At 40.6% G+C, this 20,560-nt stretch overlaps 1 protein-coding gene across 1 annotated transcript; it reads left to right on the forward strand.

Annotated features, from left to right (window-relative positions):
- Positions 1-465: 465 nt before the first annotated feature.
- ace (angiotensin I converting enzyme (peptidyl-dipeptidase A) 1) lies at positions 466-19,679 on the forward strand. The gene is made up of 25 exons (XM_083933111.1): positions 466-835; positions 5,428-5,595; positions 5,707-5,794; positions 6,661-6,804; positions 6,961-7,152; positions 7,812-7,909; positions 8,011-8,180; positions 8,262-8,485; positions 9,604-9,748; positions 10,059-10,157; positions 10,822-10,944; positions 11,043-11,248; positions 11,725-11,861; positions 12,185-12,343; positions 13,616-13,703; positions 13,996-14,139; positions 15,167-15,358; positions 15,816-15,913; positions 16,315-16,487; positions 16,620-16,843; positions 16,940-17,084; positions 17,249-17,347; positions 17,524-17,646; positions 18,022-18,218; positions 19,424-19,679. The coding sequence occupies exons 1-25, from the start codon at positions 602-604 to the stop codon at positions 19,606-19,608; spliced, it is 3,855 nt and encodes a 1,284-aa protein (XP_083789237.1). The 5' UTR covers positions 466-601; the 3' UTR covers positions 19,609-19,679.
- The last annotated feature ends 881 nt before the right edge of the window (positions 19,680-20,560 follow it).

Below are 20,560 nucleotides of genomic sequence, written 5' to 3' on the forward strand. Positions count from 1 at the left end.
CCCCTGTCCCCGCTTTCTTTCATTTCAACTCCCCCTCCCTCTGTTGTCACTAAGCTGAAGGAGGGAACTGAGAGAGCAAAGTATGTGGAGTCCCTCCCAGACACTCCAGTGCTAGTTATTGAGGATCTGCAACTCTACAGGCAGGCAGGCAGGCAGGCAGGCACACTGCACTGGTGTCTCATATCTTATCGCTCATCTCGTACAGTTACAGAAACTTGGATCTGATAAAAGATGCTGTCATCCGTATGAATCCTGGCTGCTAAACAGAAAAAGAAAGAGAGGGAGAAAAGATAGTAGTAAGGAAGGGAACTGGGGGGGGGAAATGTCTCCAGTGCTGTAAAGTGGTTAGAGGGAAGGCTGCAGAGAAGTGTGGGCTGGGTTAAACTGACACTTAAAAAGAAGCCTGCTTTGGCTTCTTTGCATTTCACCAGCAACCAGGCTGGGAGGCTAAGAAGGGAGCAGTAGAGGAGTGGATGAGACAACAGCTCCAGGGGGAAGGTGTACTCTCACTTCATTGGAGCAAGTGTATTTTTAGCTCATCCTTCCAACTCTTTCACTTTACAGTTTTTCTCCTCCACTTTTTCTTTGGTGGAGGCTAGCCATGGGCACTGGCATGGACAGGTTCCTGTGGTCAGTGCTGCTGCTGCTGCCAGTCTTGGGACTCTCTGAGGCTCTGCCAGCAAGCTGGTTGCCAGAGGAATATCAGAACACCAAGGCTGATGCACTAAAGTTCCTCGACGACTACAACAGCACTGCTGAAGAGGTGTTATTCTACAGTGTCTCCGCCAGCTGGAACTACAACACCAACATCACGACCCACAACTCAGAGCTTCAGGTAGGACAAGTCCCCTCAAGCTCAGAGCCTAACAATAATCAAACTGTGACAAGCTTCAGCTGCTTGCTAAGGAGCACATCATTAGACTCAGGTGTGTTAGAGCAGAGAGACACCTAAAACATGCAGGACAGTGGCTCTCCGGGACCGGAATTGCCTACCCCTGTTATAGGTGAACCTTTTCTCTCATGTTGGTGTGAAATTGGCCCATTTACATCAGTTCTTGCCAGTACTGGCACGTCACCATAAATGCATGAATTGTCAAGGCTTTCTGTGGAACTGAGCCCTGTTTGATTTTGGAGATCACCCCTATTCATATCTCTCAAGAATTACATGCTCAGTTTCCTTGCAGTGCAGCCAACTCAGCTTGTGAGTTACTGGAATTATAAAACAGATCTGAATCCCCGCAGTGCAAACGTCTTCAAGTTTTGAATATATTTCGAGGAGGTCTTGCATGCTATTATGTTGGCTATTCATTTGTTTAACTGTCTCTTTGATGATATTTTGCTTAATACCATTTCTCCAGATGGTATTCTTTATGGTCCCATGTAGCAGAATTTGCAGCCGATAAAATGCCTCACCTTTGCAAGATTTTCAAAATGGGGCTTTTTAGTAGGCCCGTTATGGGACATTACGTGAATAGCAAGTTTTACAGTTTCCTATCAACATATGGCTGAGAAACATTTGCATAAACGGGGTAGATGAGGGAGAGAAGATACCGGCTATAAAGCAGGATAAGAGTATAGCGAGGCAGGGGATTGCATTAGCCAATGAAACTATAAAAGTGTGACAGAGCGTTGCCTTCGGGCGTCATAGTCAATGCACACATGTGCAAACAATACAAGCTTTTTCTGTCATTAAACCAACTACTGAAAGCAAATTGTCCAGCCAGCACACTCCCTCCCCTTGTGTGCTTGGACAGCTGTCACAACAGGATTTCACTTCACTATCCAGGCTTTGGTCTTCTCACACATTGAACAGGTGTAGATACTAAACCCCACCACATCAGTGTCAACAGGGTCGGGCTGCAGAATGTGTTCTGCTCTCAAGAGTGTGCCAGAGATGTAAGGTGGAAAATGAACGGGATTGTATGAACACAGACAGTTCAAAGACGGGATGAAAGTGGATCAGAGTGCTGAGCCCCATGTAAACTGGCAGCCAGGGGGGAGCATGACCATTCAGCCTAACAGAGAAATGTTCTAATGCTGGAATTCCACTTAGCGCTGCACTGAAAATGGATTACATTACATTGAAATTATTAGAATAAAGCGGCATATTAAATTACAAAAGTAAGTAAAGTACACGCCATCACGCATTCACGCAAACACACTTCCTCCTCAGCTTCAGAGGTGAGGGGGATTTGGTCTCGGTGCAAATGAGGCTCACGTTAGACGTGTGGAAGATCAAACAGAATGAGGATCAGTTCACAAGCTTCTAATCATGGCGAATAAAAACAAATGAGAGTGAATATCAATGGCTGATGTCCTTTGAACCCCAGGTTGAAACACCAGCTGCCTTCAAGTGTCACAATCAGACTCAAGGCTCATTAAAAAAAAAAACAACAGACATTTTTTCCACACGATTTGAATGTGAGGTTTTAGAACTAGCTTAAAGTAAAGTTTCATTTTGAAATACTATAAATCCATTTTTGGAAACGTTTGTTTTGTCAGCCAAGCAAAATTAGTCTTTAGTATTTCCAGCCTGGTATCACCAAAAGGCGTGTGAATGACACGCTATTTCTCTCAAGCCATCTTGCGTATAATTACAACGCATGTCATGTTTTTTGCGTGTCATTTCACGCCATTTAGTCTCAATTGACTTGTATTGTGCAGAGATGGCGTTGTCATTTGACGCACAAATGTCATTGAGGGAAAACCCACGTGTGGTGGAGCTTTCTGTCAGAGGGTTATTTTTAAAGCAATATTTCATGTGAAGGATGGCTGAAATGGCGGGCGTTAAATGACACGCGAAAAGCTCACAATAGAAGTGTATGGGGAACTACGGGGGTTAAATGACACGCGAAAAGCTTTATATGCGTAGACATGCACGCGAAAAGGTCATGAAAGTCGTGAAAAGTGGCGTGCTATTTATACGCCCTCCCATGTGCCCATGTAGGTATTTCATATACAAATATCTTCAAATAACTCTTTACCTAAATGCTTAATGAAAGAGCTAACATTCAAAGAGCATGTGTTCACATTTTAGAAATAAATTGGGTATAAAGATTTGTTAATGAGAAGGTACTGTAAACTCTTTTCAAAATACAACACACATTAAAGCTTGTATTACAAAAAGACTTTGAGAAAAAGAACATCTGGGAAAAAAAGGCATTTCAGCCTGTGTCTTTGGTTGAGACTGATTATCTGGGTGGATGGATGGGTGTAGGCAGGCTGGGAAAAAAATGATTGGAAAAAAAAGACTGATTGAGAGGAAGAACACCGAGGTCAGAGCTAATACCTCAACTTACTGTCACCAGTTTTCCCTCCTGTTATTTCAGTGAAGGCTGTGAGAAAGACACAGATAAGAAAGGCTTCAATGAAAACATCACTGGAATGAAGCTAGTGTTTAGTCCGTTTTATCAGGATGTGATTACCTCAACATTAGTGTGTGCAGGTATTTCCTATTTTCCCAAGGGTAAGCTAGCTCACTTTACAGGGTAAGGCCAATAAAAGGCCAATACAATGTTAAAGGTGCAGAATATGAGGCACATAATGTTACAATACAGCAGTAGTTTATCATTTTGAATTGGAGCAAATCAGTGACACACATAAACTATCCATGTAATAATGTTCCACAGCAGCCTTGACTCCACTCTCCCAGCACTGTCATTACATACCGAGAACATACACGTCCATGACCTTCCAGAGTGCCATAAAGAAAAGCTCCTGAGATTCAGTGAGGTCATATTGAAGCATGTGTACTTGAGCATTGACGAAGGCATTTTTCAGAAATATTATCCTTGAACTAGGGCTGTTTTGCTGCTCTGCCCTTGCTCCCAATAGACAGATAGAGCACTTTATTGACCCCAGAGGAGAGATGTGTTGGCACTGCTGTCAAGGAATACATCGAGGCACACGTGAAGACAGGCTGCGAGGTATAGGAGTCGGATAACAAGAGTGTGTTGCCTGCATTGTGAAGAAATACACATTTTTTGATAGGTAAATTTATAGAATTTAAAATTTGAAATGATGGCAAAAGTCACCAAAGTTCACAAAGATCCAGCCCTGTTTCCTCAAAATTATGTTCCCATACAACTACATTAATTCTAGTTATGTTACGTTTGTTTTTGACATATTACAAAGACGTTTCTAATTAAAGTTGCATAGGACATTCTCCCAGCAGACTGTACACTGACATTTTAACTTATATGTTAAATTACGTAATGTACCTAACTTATGTAACTGCAGTTCCTCTAATGGCCACTTGAGGCTGGCTCCAAAAGCAAGTCAATCCCCATAGACTCCCATGTTAACATGCCCAACTTTACAGCAGAAATAAACATGTTTACTACTGGGAATAAATAATGGTTTTGTTCTCTATAGCTCCATTTTTTAAATTAGCTGAGAGTTAGATGATGTCAGGCACTGCCAAGATGGTGACGGTCGGAGCCAACCACTTTGAGCTTCACGATGGCTCTTGAGAAACCTATGGGTGACGTCATGGAGACTACGTCCATGTTTTATACAGTCTATGATGGGAACATGATGCTTTTTATGACACATGATTGCAAAGACCATGAATGCCTGCACTAGATTTCATTGTAATCCATCCAACCTTTCACACTAACTGCTTAAAAACAAATGGTGATCTTCTTGCGCTGTAGTACCCCTATTACGATTAAAATACTTTTGAAGTCTTTTCTGTGATGTTTGGCTGCTCACAAACTCCGTCTAATGAAGTGATCAGATGTTGATGCTTTTGGAAGTCGGCTAGGAAGAACATGATTCATTTTACTGTTCCGCTTTTTATGTGCTTTGTTCCAACACACGCAAGCACACGCACACAAGCACACAGACATGCCGCTTCTAAGGCCACATCTTCTTTTACCGTACAAACAAATGTGGTAGTCTTTTATCTGCAGCCGTTACTGTGTAAACAGTTCTTCAGGCCTTTGTTTATAGCTTTATAACTTCTTGTTAATCATTTACTTTGTCAACTGTATTTTCCAATAGTTTTCAGTAGTGAAAAAGACGGCATGTATAATGACAAACTGATCAAACAACCTGAGCTTCCTTAAAAAAGTAGATTAAAATGTTGTTGTTCCCTGTCCATTAGACCCCACGGATAATCAAGTCTGTGTGAGTGTCTCTTCATTTCCACCATTTCCCCCTTCATTTTGGCCACACTCAGCTGCAGATGATTCCTCCCACACCGCTCAACAAAGATAACCTCTTCTAATCCCAATTTACGCAGTTTACTGCTCACTTTCTATACACAGCAAAATAACGATGGCTCTTGCTTGGTAATAAGAACTTACTTCGATGCATGAAGAAGCTAAATGATTAATGCTACATAGTCATTAGCCTCTCTTGGCAGATTAAAGATTTTTCGGAGTAATTGATATGTTGTTATCATTCACTTCTTCTTGTCTTTAGGTAAATGCATCCCTTGAAGAGCAGGCCTTCTCCTCAGCATGGGGGTTGAAGGCCAAACAAGTCTTCTCTCCTGATGTTCTCAACTCTCTTCTTGCCTCTGACAAAAAACTGATGGATAAGGTCAAGATACTGGGAGCCGCCAACCTGCCCCAGAATGAAAGAGAAGAGGTTCGTTTTGTATTTCATATTTTCCTCCTTGTTACATTTTGTGAAAAATGTCACGTTTTATAACGTATGACATATTGGTGCTGACTTCATATCTCTTTTTCTTGCCTCCAGTATAACACAATTCTCAGCACCATGGACAATATTTATTCAACGGCCAAAGTGCATCCAGAGCCGAACGTAAGTTGGAGCCTGGAACCTGGTGAGTAAATATCTAATAATGTCTAAGTTTAAGGCTCATAATGCACGTGATACAGATGCTTTGGTGTTATTTGAAAGAAACAGGAACAGAGTGATTGAGGATTATGAAACACACAACAAAGTGAAGGGGAAGTCTAGAAAGAAAAACAGTCCTAAGTGGTTTAAGATCTTATCTGCTCTTGGAAAAGTAACAGGATGGGCAGAATGACTTCAGAGAGGTCTCCAAAGGAAGTGTTGTGGATGAGTGTTAAGTAAGAAGCTATAGAAACATCATCAGCTTTTAACTCTGCAGGAATAGCCTGTGAACAATAGCTCTGTTTTTGTTAGCAAAAACTGCCAAAAGTCATTGTGAGCTTGCCAACACACAGAATGACAAAAATAATTTCTTCTTAAAGTGATAACCCATACAAATAAATATGCTAATTTACTGTTTCTAAAGTGCAGTGCCTATAGTGAGTACTGGTTCCTTGGTCTTGGAAACAATCTAAGGTGGAACAGGGTTATTCAAAGTACATGGTACAGCCCTTCATTATAATAACAAACAGACTGTCAACAATCATTTTTTCCACCATTCCACTGTCTTCTGTGGTCTTCAACTTTCTCCTTTGCTTCACAGTCATTTCCTATTTCTGGCATTTTGAAGATAAACTTTTTTTTATGACGCTCAGAATATCACGGAGTTGTCATAACTCAAAGATAATCTCTGGAATAATGCGTCTGTTCTAGCCTTTCCCTGCTGAGAGCACGAAGTTATCTAATTGTCAATACGTCTTCATTGTTTTAGGAAAAACCCAGGATTTTTCGGTCTATGCACCAGCCTCACTTTATACTACATTATTTAGGGTGTGATTTGTTTTCATTTTGCAGAGCTCACAGACATCATGGCCAACTCCAGAAGCTACAAGAGGCTGCTGTACGTATGGGAGGGCTGGCACAATGCATCAGGTGTACCTCTCAAGCAGTACTACCCGAGATTTGTGGAGCTCAGCAACAAAGCCTCTAAAGCTGATGGTAAGAACTTCCCCTACTCTTTTTTACATCGAGAGCACAAGCTTAATAATGCTACAAATGAACAAGGAGAGTAAATAGGTAGAAATGACTTATAGAGGAAAGAAAACAGTGCAAAAGAGAGTGAAACAGAAAGCATTAACATTTTGTCCTGTTAAGGGTTTGCTGATACTGGAGCTGACTGGCGCTCATGGTATGAGTCTAATACCTTTGAGCAGGATATAGAGGGACTCTACAGGACCATTGAACCCCTCTACAAGAACCTGCATGCCTTTGTGCGACGCCAACTCTACAACCAGTACGGTTCCAAGTACATCAACCTTAAAGGACCCATCCCTGCCCACCTGCTAGGTACAACTGGACGTTTTATTTTTGCTAACATACACTATCCGCTGACAAAAGCCAGGAATACGTGTATGTGCTGCATGACATAAGGGGCTGTACGACAATCATTACAGGAAAGTTGAGGTTGGGGGAGGCATATTTCTTTATTTTCTGTGAACAGTTACATTAAAAAAAAAACGTGTGTGTACTCCACGGCTATATTTTTCTAAACACAAAGTACAACAACCATCTTTATTTTGCAGTAGCCGGAGCACAAATATGATATTATCCAGAAATATGAAATGTGGATCTTTAATGTAAGCATGGATCGAACTTTATCTTTAGAGTGTGCCATCTCTTCCCTAGCTAAAAGTTGCCTTCATTTGATTCTGTGTTATTACCTGCAAATCTTGTATTACATCTTTTTGATCGGCAGGGATTTGTTTAGATGGGATGAGGAAATCTCTTAGTTGAGAAAAAAATACTATCATACCTAAAGTTCTGAAACCCCACTCCACCCGCCGGGGACAATATAGTATTAAAATGCGTACACACTATGCATGGCAAGTCATTTTGTGTGCTTATCACATTGCTTTGAATGAAGCATTTCCTATAGTGCCCCTGAGCGGAGTATCCCCAAACAAGTCAGAGTTGTTGCTTAACTGTGTTTTCTTCCCCACCCTCAGGAAATATGTGGGCCCAGACCTGGAACAATATTTATGACATGATGATCCCATTTCCTGACAAACCAAACTTGGATGTGACTGATGAAATGGTCAAACAAGTAAGTATAGGGGAAAGGTTTTGTGCCACTGGAATTGACTGTAATAGTTTTTTTCAGATAGCAATGGGCTGAATTGAGACTTGATTGCTTCCTCTCCTCAGGGCTATAATGCCACGCACATGTTTCGTGTGGCCGAGGAGTTCTTCACTTCTCTGGATTTAGATGAGATGCCTCAAGAGTTCTGGGATGAATCCATGCTGGTGAAGCCTGAAGGTCGAGAGGTGGTGTGCCATGCGTCTGCTTGGGACTTTTACAATCGCAAAGACTTCAGGTAAAATTAATTATAATACATTACAAGATGATCATCTTGTTAATAAAACTTGGTAATACAAAGTCATTTTATCCTGTTTAGGATTAAGCAATGCACCACAGTAACAATGGAGCAGCTCTTTACTGTACACCACGAGATGGGGCACGTCCAGTATTACCTGCAGTACAAGGACCAGCCTGTGGGCTATCGTCGCGGAGCCAACCCCGGTTTTCATGAAGCTATTGGGGATGTTTTGTCTCTCTCCGTTTCCACACCCAAACATCTGCATACCATTAATCTGCTGGACACTGTAACCTCTGACCCTGGTAATGAGATGAATTGCCAACATTTAATTAGATCAATTCTTAAAGGTTCTGTGTGTAACATTTTACACGTATGAATTGTTTTTTATGTAAAGGTTTCTGGATGGATTTTCCAGGAAACTCAAAAGGATGTGGCATTTTGCATGCTCCTGAGTCCCTCGCCTTTCTTTAGTTAGCCTACAGCCAACAGTGATAGCTAAATGAAGTCCTCTAACGTCAACAAATTAACTGTCAGAGTCTACACATACTGTTCTTCTCTTATACATTCTGCAGCAGCGGTGTACAATTGACCTAAGTTTGGTAGCTGTCCTGTGTAATGGCAGTAACTCACCTAGTTTGCTGCTCTGGCAGTCCGGGATCAAACTCATGGTGCTTGGGTTTACGCTTGCTCATGGTACATAGGCTTCTGGCTGCTGTAGAGAGTGTGTGTAGCGGAGGCATAGCATGTGTGGTGGTAGGCCTACAATAAAACCCTTTTCCTAGTAATCAAAGAGGAAACACTGATGTGAAATATTTGTGGTTTTAGCTTGCTAATGTGGCTGGATTGCTAGTTAGCTGACAGCAAAATACAGCTAATGTTACAGTTACAAAAGTTACAGCTAGCTTGCTAATGTTAGTTTACTTGCTCATGTTAGCTCACCAAGCCCACCAGCTGTGGGCATGAATCTGTTGTCGGTTACTTTGTGTTGCTGGTGGTTGATGGAGTGATTTGCAAACGGCAAGCTAGCGTTATTTTAATTATGACTGTAATTAATTTTACAGCATTATACCAACAGGATGACGGTCAATTATGTTCAGTCTCACTGTTTTGGCCAGTACTCGCTCACGGCAATGGAGTACGAGCAACTCTACTCACGGCCACTGGTGTCGCTAATAAGAAGAGTTTTCTGAATGTTACACAGAGAAACTTTGAATATTGTATTCTTTATCAAATGTTTTTTTTTTAAAAATGTATTAGCACTTCCACATCGGGATTCTCAGTGGAGTACTGAATCCAAAAATCCAGTGTGCATGTTTCAAAAGATGAAGATTTAGCACGTCTCAACAAGGAAAAAATATTGATATTTCACTTGTTTATTTGTATATTATGTATATTTACAATATAAACTGTATTTCTGCAGAAACTGATACCAACTACCTGTTAAAGATGGCTCTGGAGAAGATAGCTTTCCTTCCCTTTGGCTACCTCATCGACCAGTGGAGATGGGGTGTGTTTAGCGGGCACACACCTCCAGAGCGGTACAATGCAGACTGGTGGCACCTCAGGTAGGCTTTCATGCACAGGCTTATTATAGGATACTTTCAGCATATTTCATGTTACAAGAATAGTTTGATTTTTGGGAACCGGGATTATGAACTTTCTTGCTGAGAGTCAACTGAGAAAATTGATACAACCACTGTCATGTCTGTAGGCTCAAGTAAATATAAAACTGACACTTAATGGATACATAAAACCTCAGAAGAAACAAAAACAGACAATAATTATAAGTTGATTATCTTCCCAGAGCTCATGTCTAAGTAATGTAAGCAGTGTATGCCAGTGTGTTTTAAATCTATCTATTATTTCATTTTAAAGGACAAAATATCAAGGTATCTGCCCACCCACCAGACGTTCAGAGGAGCACTTTGATCCTGGAGCAAAATACCACATCCCTGGAAACACGCCATACATCAGGTAGCATTCTGTTTCAGCCTCGCTACCACCAAATGGTTTACACACAGAAGAGATAAAGACATTAGCTTGGACTATTGATATTTTCATGACATATATTTATAGCAGTCTGATTCACTTTACAGACACAGACTTGAAACATTTAAATTCCATGAAATGATGCCTTTTAACTTCACAATCATGATGTGTGTACATGTTTGTGTACGTGCCTTGGCTTTAATACAGTATAAGGGCACCAGGGAAATATGTGAATACGGTAATGATTGGGAAATTAAGGTATTGTGTGTTGTAATCCAGACTCAATTACTGGCACTTGAGTGTGGTTTAAAAACGATACAATAACTCTACAATAGCAGGAAGCTTCTAAAAGAAAAGCCTCTGACTCCAGCTGGTTTCTTTAACAATGTGGTGACTGACAGGTACTCAAACACACACATACTTACTTAAACAAACACATATTGTGTACTGGTTGCTGAAACACATGCTTAAAGGATTCTTATTGTCGTATCTAAGTACGAAAGATTTTTAATAGTCTTTACCTAAAAGTAGGGAATAGCACCTCTTTAAAAAAATTTTTTTTTAAACTTTTAACAAAATACTTTGAAATTTTTTGGAAAGTAGTGTCAATATAATTCACTGAAGAGATGGTCATTCTTTCTTTATGCAGGTATTTTGTCAGCTTCATCCTGCAGTTCCAGCTTCACGAGAAACTGTGCGAAGCAGCCACACACACGGGTCCCTTGCACACATGTGACATCTACCGCTCTAAAGAAGCAGGGGCCATTTTAAAGTATGTGATTGAATCTCCATGTTAATTACACAATGCATGAATAATGGGTATAGGGAAGCTGTGAAGCTGTTGATACAATTTTGTTCTACCCCTTCCAGGAAAATTCTTCTGGCCGGCTCCTCCAAACCTTGGCCTGTGGTGCTCCAGGAAGCTATAGGGACCAACAAATTGGACGCCAGCTCACTGATGAAATACTTTGAACCAATTATTAATTGGCTGGAAAAGCAAAATGTGAATGAGACATTAGGATGGCCTGACTTTAACTGGGTCCCACCCATCCCAGAGGGCTACCCTGAGGATATTGGTAAGCGTACTGCTCAAAATGAATGGTAAACGAATGGGCAAAATAACAAAAGATGACCATTAACATTATCATGAAGGAAGGAATACAATATAAGAACTATTCTAAATAAATCAGCATGTAAGAAGGTGAAGAAGCCTTTTATTTTCTCTTCAGAATTTAACAACCAATTGGTGGCGGGGCAGGGTGGATCAGATGTGGTACAGTGGTGCAAACTGTGTCTCTATTGCTTTGGTATCATGTCTCACAGTCTGTTCCAAGATTATTTTCTGCATGCTTGCACACAAACAGAAAAATACAGTTTTCTTATCCATTGGAAGAATACGCCTAAAAAAAAATGAAAAGCCTCTGGTGTCTACATCATAATCATAGTTCACACGTTGTAATTTAGCTAAAATGTGTATTTTTTTTTAGATTGCAGCAAATGCATCTTTAATTAAAGTATATCAGCTGACTTGTCCCTTTTCTTATTTACCCAGAAAAAAATACAGATGAGCTCGATGCAATGAAATTTCTGGACGAGTACAACAGCACAGCTGAGGTGGTGTGGAACGAATACACTGAGGCCTCCTGGAACTACAACACCGACATCAACGAAGCCAATAAGAAGGATATGGTGAGATCCTCTGACAGACCAACTCCACTGAGATCACCTTAACACTGTTTAAGCATCAACTATCATCGATCAGATGTGAAGGACTGTTGCATCTCATGTTGATTTTGTGCATTACATCAGTGAATCAATAAAATGATTGCTTAATCAAAAATGTGTCAATGAATCAATAATTGATTGAACCAGTGAGTCACCAATCAACTCATGTATCTATGTATCCATCCATCCATCCATCCTTCCATCCATCCATCCATCCATCCATCCATTTCCACTGACACATAATGTAAAAACATAAAAATTAAAGAGTATTCATTATTCCTCTTTAGCTTGCCAAGAGCCTGGCGATGTCATCCCACACCCTGAAGTATGGACAGAAGGCCCGCCAGTACGACACCACTGACTTCCAGGACGGCTCGGTCAAGCGCATCATCAAAAAACTCAGCGACATTGAGAGGGCCGCGCTGTCCAAGCCACAACTGGAAGAGGTGCGGCGGAAATGGTTTTAGTTTTACAAATATCAAGACACAGAAGGTCTGGAGGCCGAAACCGTTTTATTGGTTGAGTTGAATGTGGAAGTTGTTAATTTGCGACAATTTTAGGCAGAAAATCAGACGCTATGTTGACATTAGATCTGCAATACTACCTGAAAAATGTGATCACAATGTTAAATCAACCCTCCAAAATCATCAGCCCTCCATCTGAAAACACTGAAATTCTAAAGACACTTCAGGCTGATCACCAAAGCCCTAATCTAGAGCTGTGCAAACATGTGCACTACTGAATAAACAGCCATTAACAGTAACTGTGAGCTGTGTTACCTTAAACAGGCTGCTATTTCATACTTGCTACGCTCTCTAACAGACTTCACTACTGGTTTAATCCATTGAGGCTCCACCCCTGAAACAAATCTTTGCACTCACTCACTACCTAGAACCAGAGTTATGTCTAGTAACTTTAAAAAAAATTCTCCCCCACCACGTTTTGTGCAGGACCACACCTATTTAAAATGCATGGCTCTGAGCAGATAGTTACAGGCAAATATCTAATTATGTAATCCGAGCATGAAGGGAGGTCATTTCTATACTGCATATGCTAGTTTAATTTAACACACACTTTCAAATGAGTTAGTCTGCAGACTTTTCAAGATCATTAATGCTATTTATCATACTTATCTTATTTATATTCTGACTAACACTTCTTCTTTTCGGCAATCTTTGCTTGTTGTGCTCTGATATTTTAACCCTTCCCTTTGTGCTGCCCATCAAAATGAGTCAGTCAGTCCAATGTGAATGTGGTGGAAAGTCCACATTTAAAAAAAAAAATTGCAGATATACATACGTTTTTTTAAACCTGTTAACAGTAGTTTACTTGGGAGCAACTTAGCAATAGCCAGCCGCCATGAACTTGTATGTGCCATGCTATTTGCAAACTGTAGCAGTTGTAAAGGAAACAGACACAGAGTTGTAGCTGTGCACAAAGGAATACATATTCCAAACAAGTACCAACCAACTCAAGTACTTAAAAAATAAGCACTAACTGTAGCAAGTGTCAATATGTGAACTATTTAAGCTAAACATATTGTTTGGTGATTCTCTTATTCATATCATTGTCAGTCATTTGTTTCTCCTACATGCTCATATCCTCTCCCCTCCACCTGAGCACACTTTAGAAAGCTGGTACATGTAAATATCAAAACCAGATGATTGCTGATGGTTGCAGTGGGATCTAATGCTTGGTGGATGCCTTTACTTTGTCAGTTCAACAATCTCCTATCCAACATGGAGACCAAGTACAGTGTGGCGGAGGTGTGCAGAGATGATGGGACTTGCCATCCACTGGATCCAGGTAAGACTATGACATTTATGCCAGTCATAATAGGGAAAATAAAATAAATATACATATATAATTAAATAAAATAAATCATGAAGCAATTGTATCATATACAGTATATATGCAGTAGTTGCTTAATACTTAACAGATAGTTTAATGGCAAATTATTCTGTGCATATTGGTAATTGATACATGTTATTATTGACTAGTAGGAAATAAAGTAATACTTGTGATATGTGCAATAATCATCTCCTTGTCCTCAAGTATTTCACAAGAAAAAAATAAAACAATTCACTGTGTTTTTCAGATCTCCAGAAGATCATGGCAGAGTCCAGGGATTATGATGAACTGCTGTTTGCCTGGAAAGGATGGAGAGATGCTGCCGGCAAAGTGCTTCGCAAGGATTACAAGAGATACGTTGAACTGGCAAACACAGCTGCCAAACTCAATGGTATGACCTTAAAGAGTAGTCCAACTTGAGATTCTCCCTGATCTCTGGTGCTTGAAAAATACAAGAGGTTGGCCCTGGAGAGCAGTTTGACAATTTCCCTTTTCAGAATGAGGGCCGTTCGAAAGTCTACAAACATGGTCCCAGTCAAAATATAGTCTAGCACCTGACCCCCTTGTGCTATAGGCAGATTTAGTTACCTTTCGAAAGTGCAAAGCTAGCTGTTTCCCCGTTTCCAGTCTTTGTGCTGAGCTAAACTAAGCTGGCTGATTGCAGTGGCTTCATAGTAACCCAGCCTGTTCTCATTCACAAGGCCTCAAATACTACATCGTAAAGGCCCTCAGTGTTTGATATCGATGCACAAGGCACCCTTGAGCGTCTGTATGAAACGCACCAGACTTTCATCTGTTAACCCATCTGAAGCTAAATGAAATTTTCAGAGCAGGTCCTCCAGGATTAAGTGCTACAAAGTCCTTGTTGGGAGGAGGTTGGGGTGGTGGGTGGGTCAAAGAAACAACCAAGAGACCGTTCTTATTTCCGTTCATGAACACAACGTCCACGTTGCCATGACACACACGTGGATCGAAATGGGTAAAGCATCTGTAAAGTTACGTTACAAACACACTCATTTTAACCCCACCCACAATCTTTTCCTGACCTAAACCAATTGGTTTTGTTGCCTAAACCTGACCACGTACTGTAGCTTTATTTGAATTCACATTGTTAAAATGTGTTCCCTGTGTTTAAAAACAGTGATCATAGCGGAGCATCAAAGTTTTAAGTGCATGGCTGCCTACAGTAGTAGGCTACATTGACAACTGGGGTCAACAAGGGTCCTGACAAAACAGCTGTATATGATGAGCTGGGAGGAGAACAGATTGATTGACCATACAGACATGATTTTCATTGTTTAGAATATTTTTGCTTCAGTAGCAGCTTCAAAAGTTTGCATATGACTCATGTAACTTACATAAAATGTGCATTGCCTACAATACACACTGACTGTTTTCTTCCCTGGTACTGTCTGTAGGCCACTCTGATAACGGGGCTTTCTGGCGCTCTCTGTATGAAACTCCCACCTTTGAGGAAGACCTGGAGGCTCTGTGGAAGGAGCTGGAGCCACTCTATCAGAACGTGCATGCCTATGTCCGCAGGGCTCTGTACAAAAAGTATGGTTCCAAGCACATCAACCTGAAGGGACCCATTCCTGCTCATTTGCTGGGTAAGTAACAAAAAGGAAGTTCTGGGACTGTTTTTTTCCATAAAGCTACACTGTTTAAAGACAATATATACAATACTGTAGATACAGAAATTTCACTTAGATTATATCAGGTTTTCATGAGTTGAGGCTGAGATCACAGGCCGAATGCCGTCTCAGTCAGTATGTCCCTTTGGAATTTAAAGGATTCTAACACTCTAGCCTAAACTCTCCTTTTGTGTGGAAGCATTCTCCGTTGATATTCTGTCGTTGGCTGGTAGATGCATTCGGATTTAGGTGGGATTTAATTTGCCGTCGGAGGCGTCAAGCGTGAGATTGTGTGTGACAGTTCCACACGGTGAGGGATTGGACTGACTCCCAGCCACAAATCCCACATGGTTTAACTCTGGCAGAGCAGAGGATGACTTGCCCAATAACTTAGAAAAAAAAAATCTATGAATGCTGTCTTCTGTCCTTTCAGGCAACATGTGGGCACAGACGTGGTCTGGCATAATGGATTTGGCCATCCCCTACCCGGATGCCACGCAGGTTGACGCCACTCCTGCTATGGTGTCAAAGGTGAATGAACACATTAGTCGGCTGTTGCATATGATCACCACTACGCACATGAATACACAAGAACCCGTGCACTCTTCCACCACTTTAGAGGTCAAGGAGGAGAGAAAATTTGACTGGGACGTGGTCCAAGTGAAGGATTGAGCAGAACAAGGATAAATACAGAGGATTAAATGACATGAAGTGTATATAAAACATGAATATACTGTATACTGTATTTTCAAGGGTATGTTACCTCCTATCCTTCTAAAATCATAGTTTGTTTACACTTTGTGTGCTGTCATTCCTTTTCTAAACATAGATGTTGCTTTAACCAAATGTTGAATATTTCATTGCTTCCAAAACTATTTATATATATATGCGCATATCTACATCTTCACATAAACTCTTTTCTTCCTGTTTAGGGCTGGAATGCCACCAAAATGTTCCAGGAATCTGACAGTTTCTTCACCTCTCTGGGTCTTCTGCCAATGCCAAAAGAGTTCTGGGACAAATCCATGCTGGAGAAGCCGTCTGACGGACGTCAGGTGGTGTGCCACGCCTCTGCGTGGGACTTCTATAATCGAAAAGACTTCAGGTTATTATTTTTTTTCTGTTCTGTATTTCTGTCCATTTTTTAGCTGTTAAGTGTATGCAAGCCAAGGAGATATACTGTATATTTATGTGTTATTTTTCTATATTTTATTTATGGTCTTGTTTGTGCCTCAAGAATCAAACAGTGCACTGTTGTGACAATGGACGACCTGATCACGGTGCACCATGAGATGGGCCACGTCCAGTACTTCCTGCAATACAAAGACCAGCCTGTGTCCTTCCGTGATGGAGCCAACCCCGGCTTCCATGAGGCCATTGGTGATGTGCTAGCCCTGTCTGTGTCCACACCCAAACATCTGCAGAGCATCGGCCTCTTGGACAAAGTTGAAAACAACTATGGTGAGTGACTGTGACCATGAGTAGTGTATAGTTCTGTAAAAACATGTGATGTTATAACACAACTCGTTATTTTGGTGTTTCTGTCCCCTCCTCTAGAGAGTGATATCAACTTCCTGATGAGCATGGCACTTGACAAGATCGCCTTCCTACCTTTTGGCTATCTGATGGATCAGTGGAGATGGAAGGTATTTGACGGACGCATCCCATCGACTGAATACAATAAAGAGTGGTGGAACCTCAGGTAAAGTACACAGCAAAGTGCAACGTTTATCATCTTGATAAAAATGAAATCCTTTATAATAAAATAAAGTTAATCAGTAAATGATAGATTGATTTTGTTATTAATGAATCCATTTGTAAATGATTTACTTAACAATAAGATTATGCTTTTGCATTACATTGCAGAATGAAGTACCAGGGACTGTGCCCACCTGTAACCCGTACTGAGGATGACTTTGACCCGGGTGCAAAGTTCCACATCCCTGCCAATGTGCCCTATGTGAGGTAAAGTTTCCTGATTATGCAGAATAATCAGAGCGCCTGATAATTGAGCACAACTACATTGATAACAGCTTCAACACACTCCAGTGGATTGATGTGACAGTGCCAGTTTTGAGTGATTTTCTGTTTCCTGCTGGCATTAAAGCGATGTCATGACAGTGTGTTTGATTTCCAATCAGGTACTTTGTCAGCTTCATCATCCAGTTTCAGTTCCACAAGGCTCTGTGTGGTGCTGCCAACCAAGTCGGGCCTCTTCATACCTGTGATATCTACAAGTCTAAAGAAGCTGGAAAGCTAATGGGGTTAGTACACACACCTGCGCATGCACACACAGGTGTACACACCCATAACCGCCCCTGGTGGGGAATGATATGCAATGGTTTCCAAGGTTTCCATTAAATTGTCCTTTATGTATGATCCATATCCCATGGTTCATTAGCCACATGAGAAACCTCACTGTGATTGGAAGTTAAGTCAAACCTCAGCTTGTTTCCCCATTAGAATACATCATACGTACATACAGGAAAACATCCATCTTCCATAGAGCATTTGTCAGTGCAGGCATCTGGAGGAAACAGGCTTTGCACCATGTGTGTAATTATCTCTGGGAAACTCTTGGTACTGATCCTAGTCTCCTCCGACCTTCTCTCTGACCCGCTCTGTGTTGTCGTTTGCAGTGATGTGATGAAGCTGGGCTTCAGTAAGCCCTGGCCCGAGGCCATGGCCATGATCACCGGCCAGCCCAAAATGAGCGCCCAGCCTCTCATGGAGTACTTCAAACCTCTCATCCAATGGCTGGAGGAAGAGAACAAGAAGAACAACGATATTCTCGGGTGGCCCGAGTATGACTGGAAGCCATTCAATCAATCAATCAGTACGTACAACACATTAAAGCATCCATATGCTTTGATACTTCCACTAAAACACGAACAAAAGCACATGCATGTAGGCACGGCTATTCACTTTGTATTAAACAAGTTTTCAAATTACCATACCAAATGATTTTTTAACTCTGTCTGAGACAAAAATGCACAATGTTTTTCACACAGAGGCATTCGTTTTGTTTTTCTCTCCTCTGCTGCGGCTTACAGTGAAATCAATCTCCCGCTCCTCTTGTTTTACTGATGAGATCCCGCCGAAGGGATGTGTGCAGATTAGATTGATGAGATTCTCAGCAACAGAGTGAAGGAGCGGGCGAGGAGATAGTGAGAAAAAGAGAACACAGCTGTTGCCACGCAGATCAAGAGAGAAATGCAGAATTTAGATACAAACATGAATAATGAAGTAGTGTGGAAAGGAGGTTTAAAAAGTTTATTTCTTTTTTATTTCCAGGAAATCAATCAGTCAATCATTCAAAGTTTGACATGATTGTGTCCAAAGCGAGTTAGTTACACTGATCTTCATCTTTTTGTTTTGACATACTATCATCTTTTTAGGATATTACCTTTTTTTTTTTTTTTTAGCTGTTTTTAATGACAATTTAATGACAATTCATTTAATAAAATATTTTTTGGTGTACTATACTTTTGACATTCTATGATATTACACCTTTTGCGTTTTTGACAGACCTTTTTGAGATGCAATACTATGAAGTTTTTTATTGTATTTTACATTATGACTTTTTTAGACATACTATACTATGCCTTTTTTAATACCATAATGTTTAATATGTTTTACATACTACTGTATATTATATTTTTTTAGGGTATCTCTTGACATACTATACTATGACATTTTTTCTACTATAATATTTTTGACATACTATCTTATGACTTTTTAGGGTATTTCTTTATGACATACCTATACCAGGTCACTTTTAAAGGGTATCACACTTAACTTCAGGTTTCCTGCACATACCCTGGAACTGCTCTTGCTCTTATTTTACTGTAGAACCGGTCTGAGGAAAGAACAGCCCCTCCTTGTGGAGACCTAAATCTTGTTAAATGTTGTTTATTTATTTATTTAAAGGATACCAGTTAGTTGATATCCTATTATTACAGTCATGGATGAATGAATTTGTGAGGGAAAATCCCTCAGGCTTTGGACTTAATTTTTATAATTCATGCATGTGACCTGCAGGTGACCCGAAGGCTGATAAAGTGGACTTCCTGGGTATGAGTGTGGAAAGCGCATCCGCCATAGCTGGCCAATGGGTCCTGTTGGTCCTTGGTGTGGTCCTCTTGGTGGCCACCATCCTATTGGCCTACAAGTACAGGAGGTCAAAAAAGCCTGAAAAGTCCCCATCCCAAATGGAGCTCAAGTAGAAGGACTAGTCATCAGTGATGGCTAACTGTCGCTAGCACAGTACCAACCTCAATGTGAACATCAGTGTTTTTGTGTACTGTACAGTTCATCTGATGAAATTTGCTTTCCTGTTTGGTCCGCCTCCTTATCTAGTCTTGTATATTTATTGTATACACTTGGAGTCTAATTATTTTTTGCCTATGCAAAAGAACATTACACTTTTGTAATTTATTTGCAATATTTGAATGTTTAGAGAGGACATGTTTTAAACGAATGTTTGTAAAGTCATTAATTAGAATTTTTAAATATTTGATTCTGTTTATTTTTTTGTTGAATCTGCATTTCTACAATAAAGATATTCAATATTTATTCTGCCTTTTGTGTTCAAACATATTTTGGGAAAACACAGAGTGATGATGGTAGCAATTAAACTGCAACGGTTGATAAAAACAATTTAATAACGTTGAAACTGCACAGTAAAAAAACATCACCACAACAGAGAACAGAGTTTGTGCATTGGTTTCAGCCCTTCCCACTTTACGGGCAGAGTCAAAGGAGTCTCTGTAAGAGCCGGAGTCACAAACTGGGCTCTCAGGTAACACGGACTAGAGTGGTAACGCAACACTTTATCCCATCAGAGACTGTTCAGTGAGTGTCTCCTCCTGGTCCAGTCTGTTTTCAGTGCTGCAGTTTGACCTCAATGGGGGCCACAATTGCTTGGAAACAATCCAAGTGTCCGCTTACAGTCTCATACAAAAATACAAAGCTCAGGGACAGAGAAACAGCAAAGGCCAATGACATAAGCATTCATTCAAATAGTCAATTCACTGTAACTTGGCACTATGTACAATTTATAACGTAAGTATCTATGCTAGAGCTTACAGTCTTCAGGCATATATAACATCATGTATTATTTACTCCAGTGTCAAGACTCCCTGTTTGTGATATTTTTTAAAGATAGGTTCTTTACTG

This window comes from Echiichthys vipera, assembly GCF_963691815.1.
Source record: "Echiichthys vipera genome assembly, chromosome: 18".
Classification (NCBI taxonomy): domain Eukaryota; kingdom Metazoa; phylum Chordata; class Actinopteri; order Perciformes; family Trachinidae; genus Echiichthys; species Echiichthys vipera.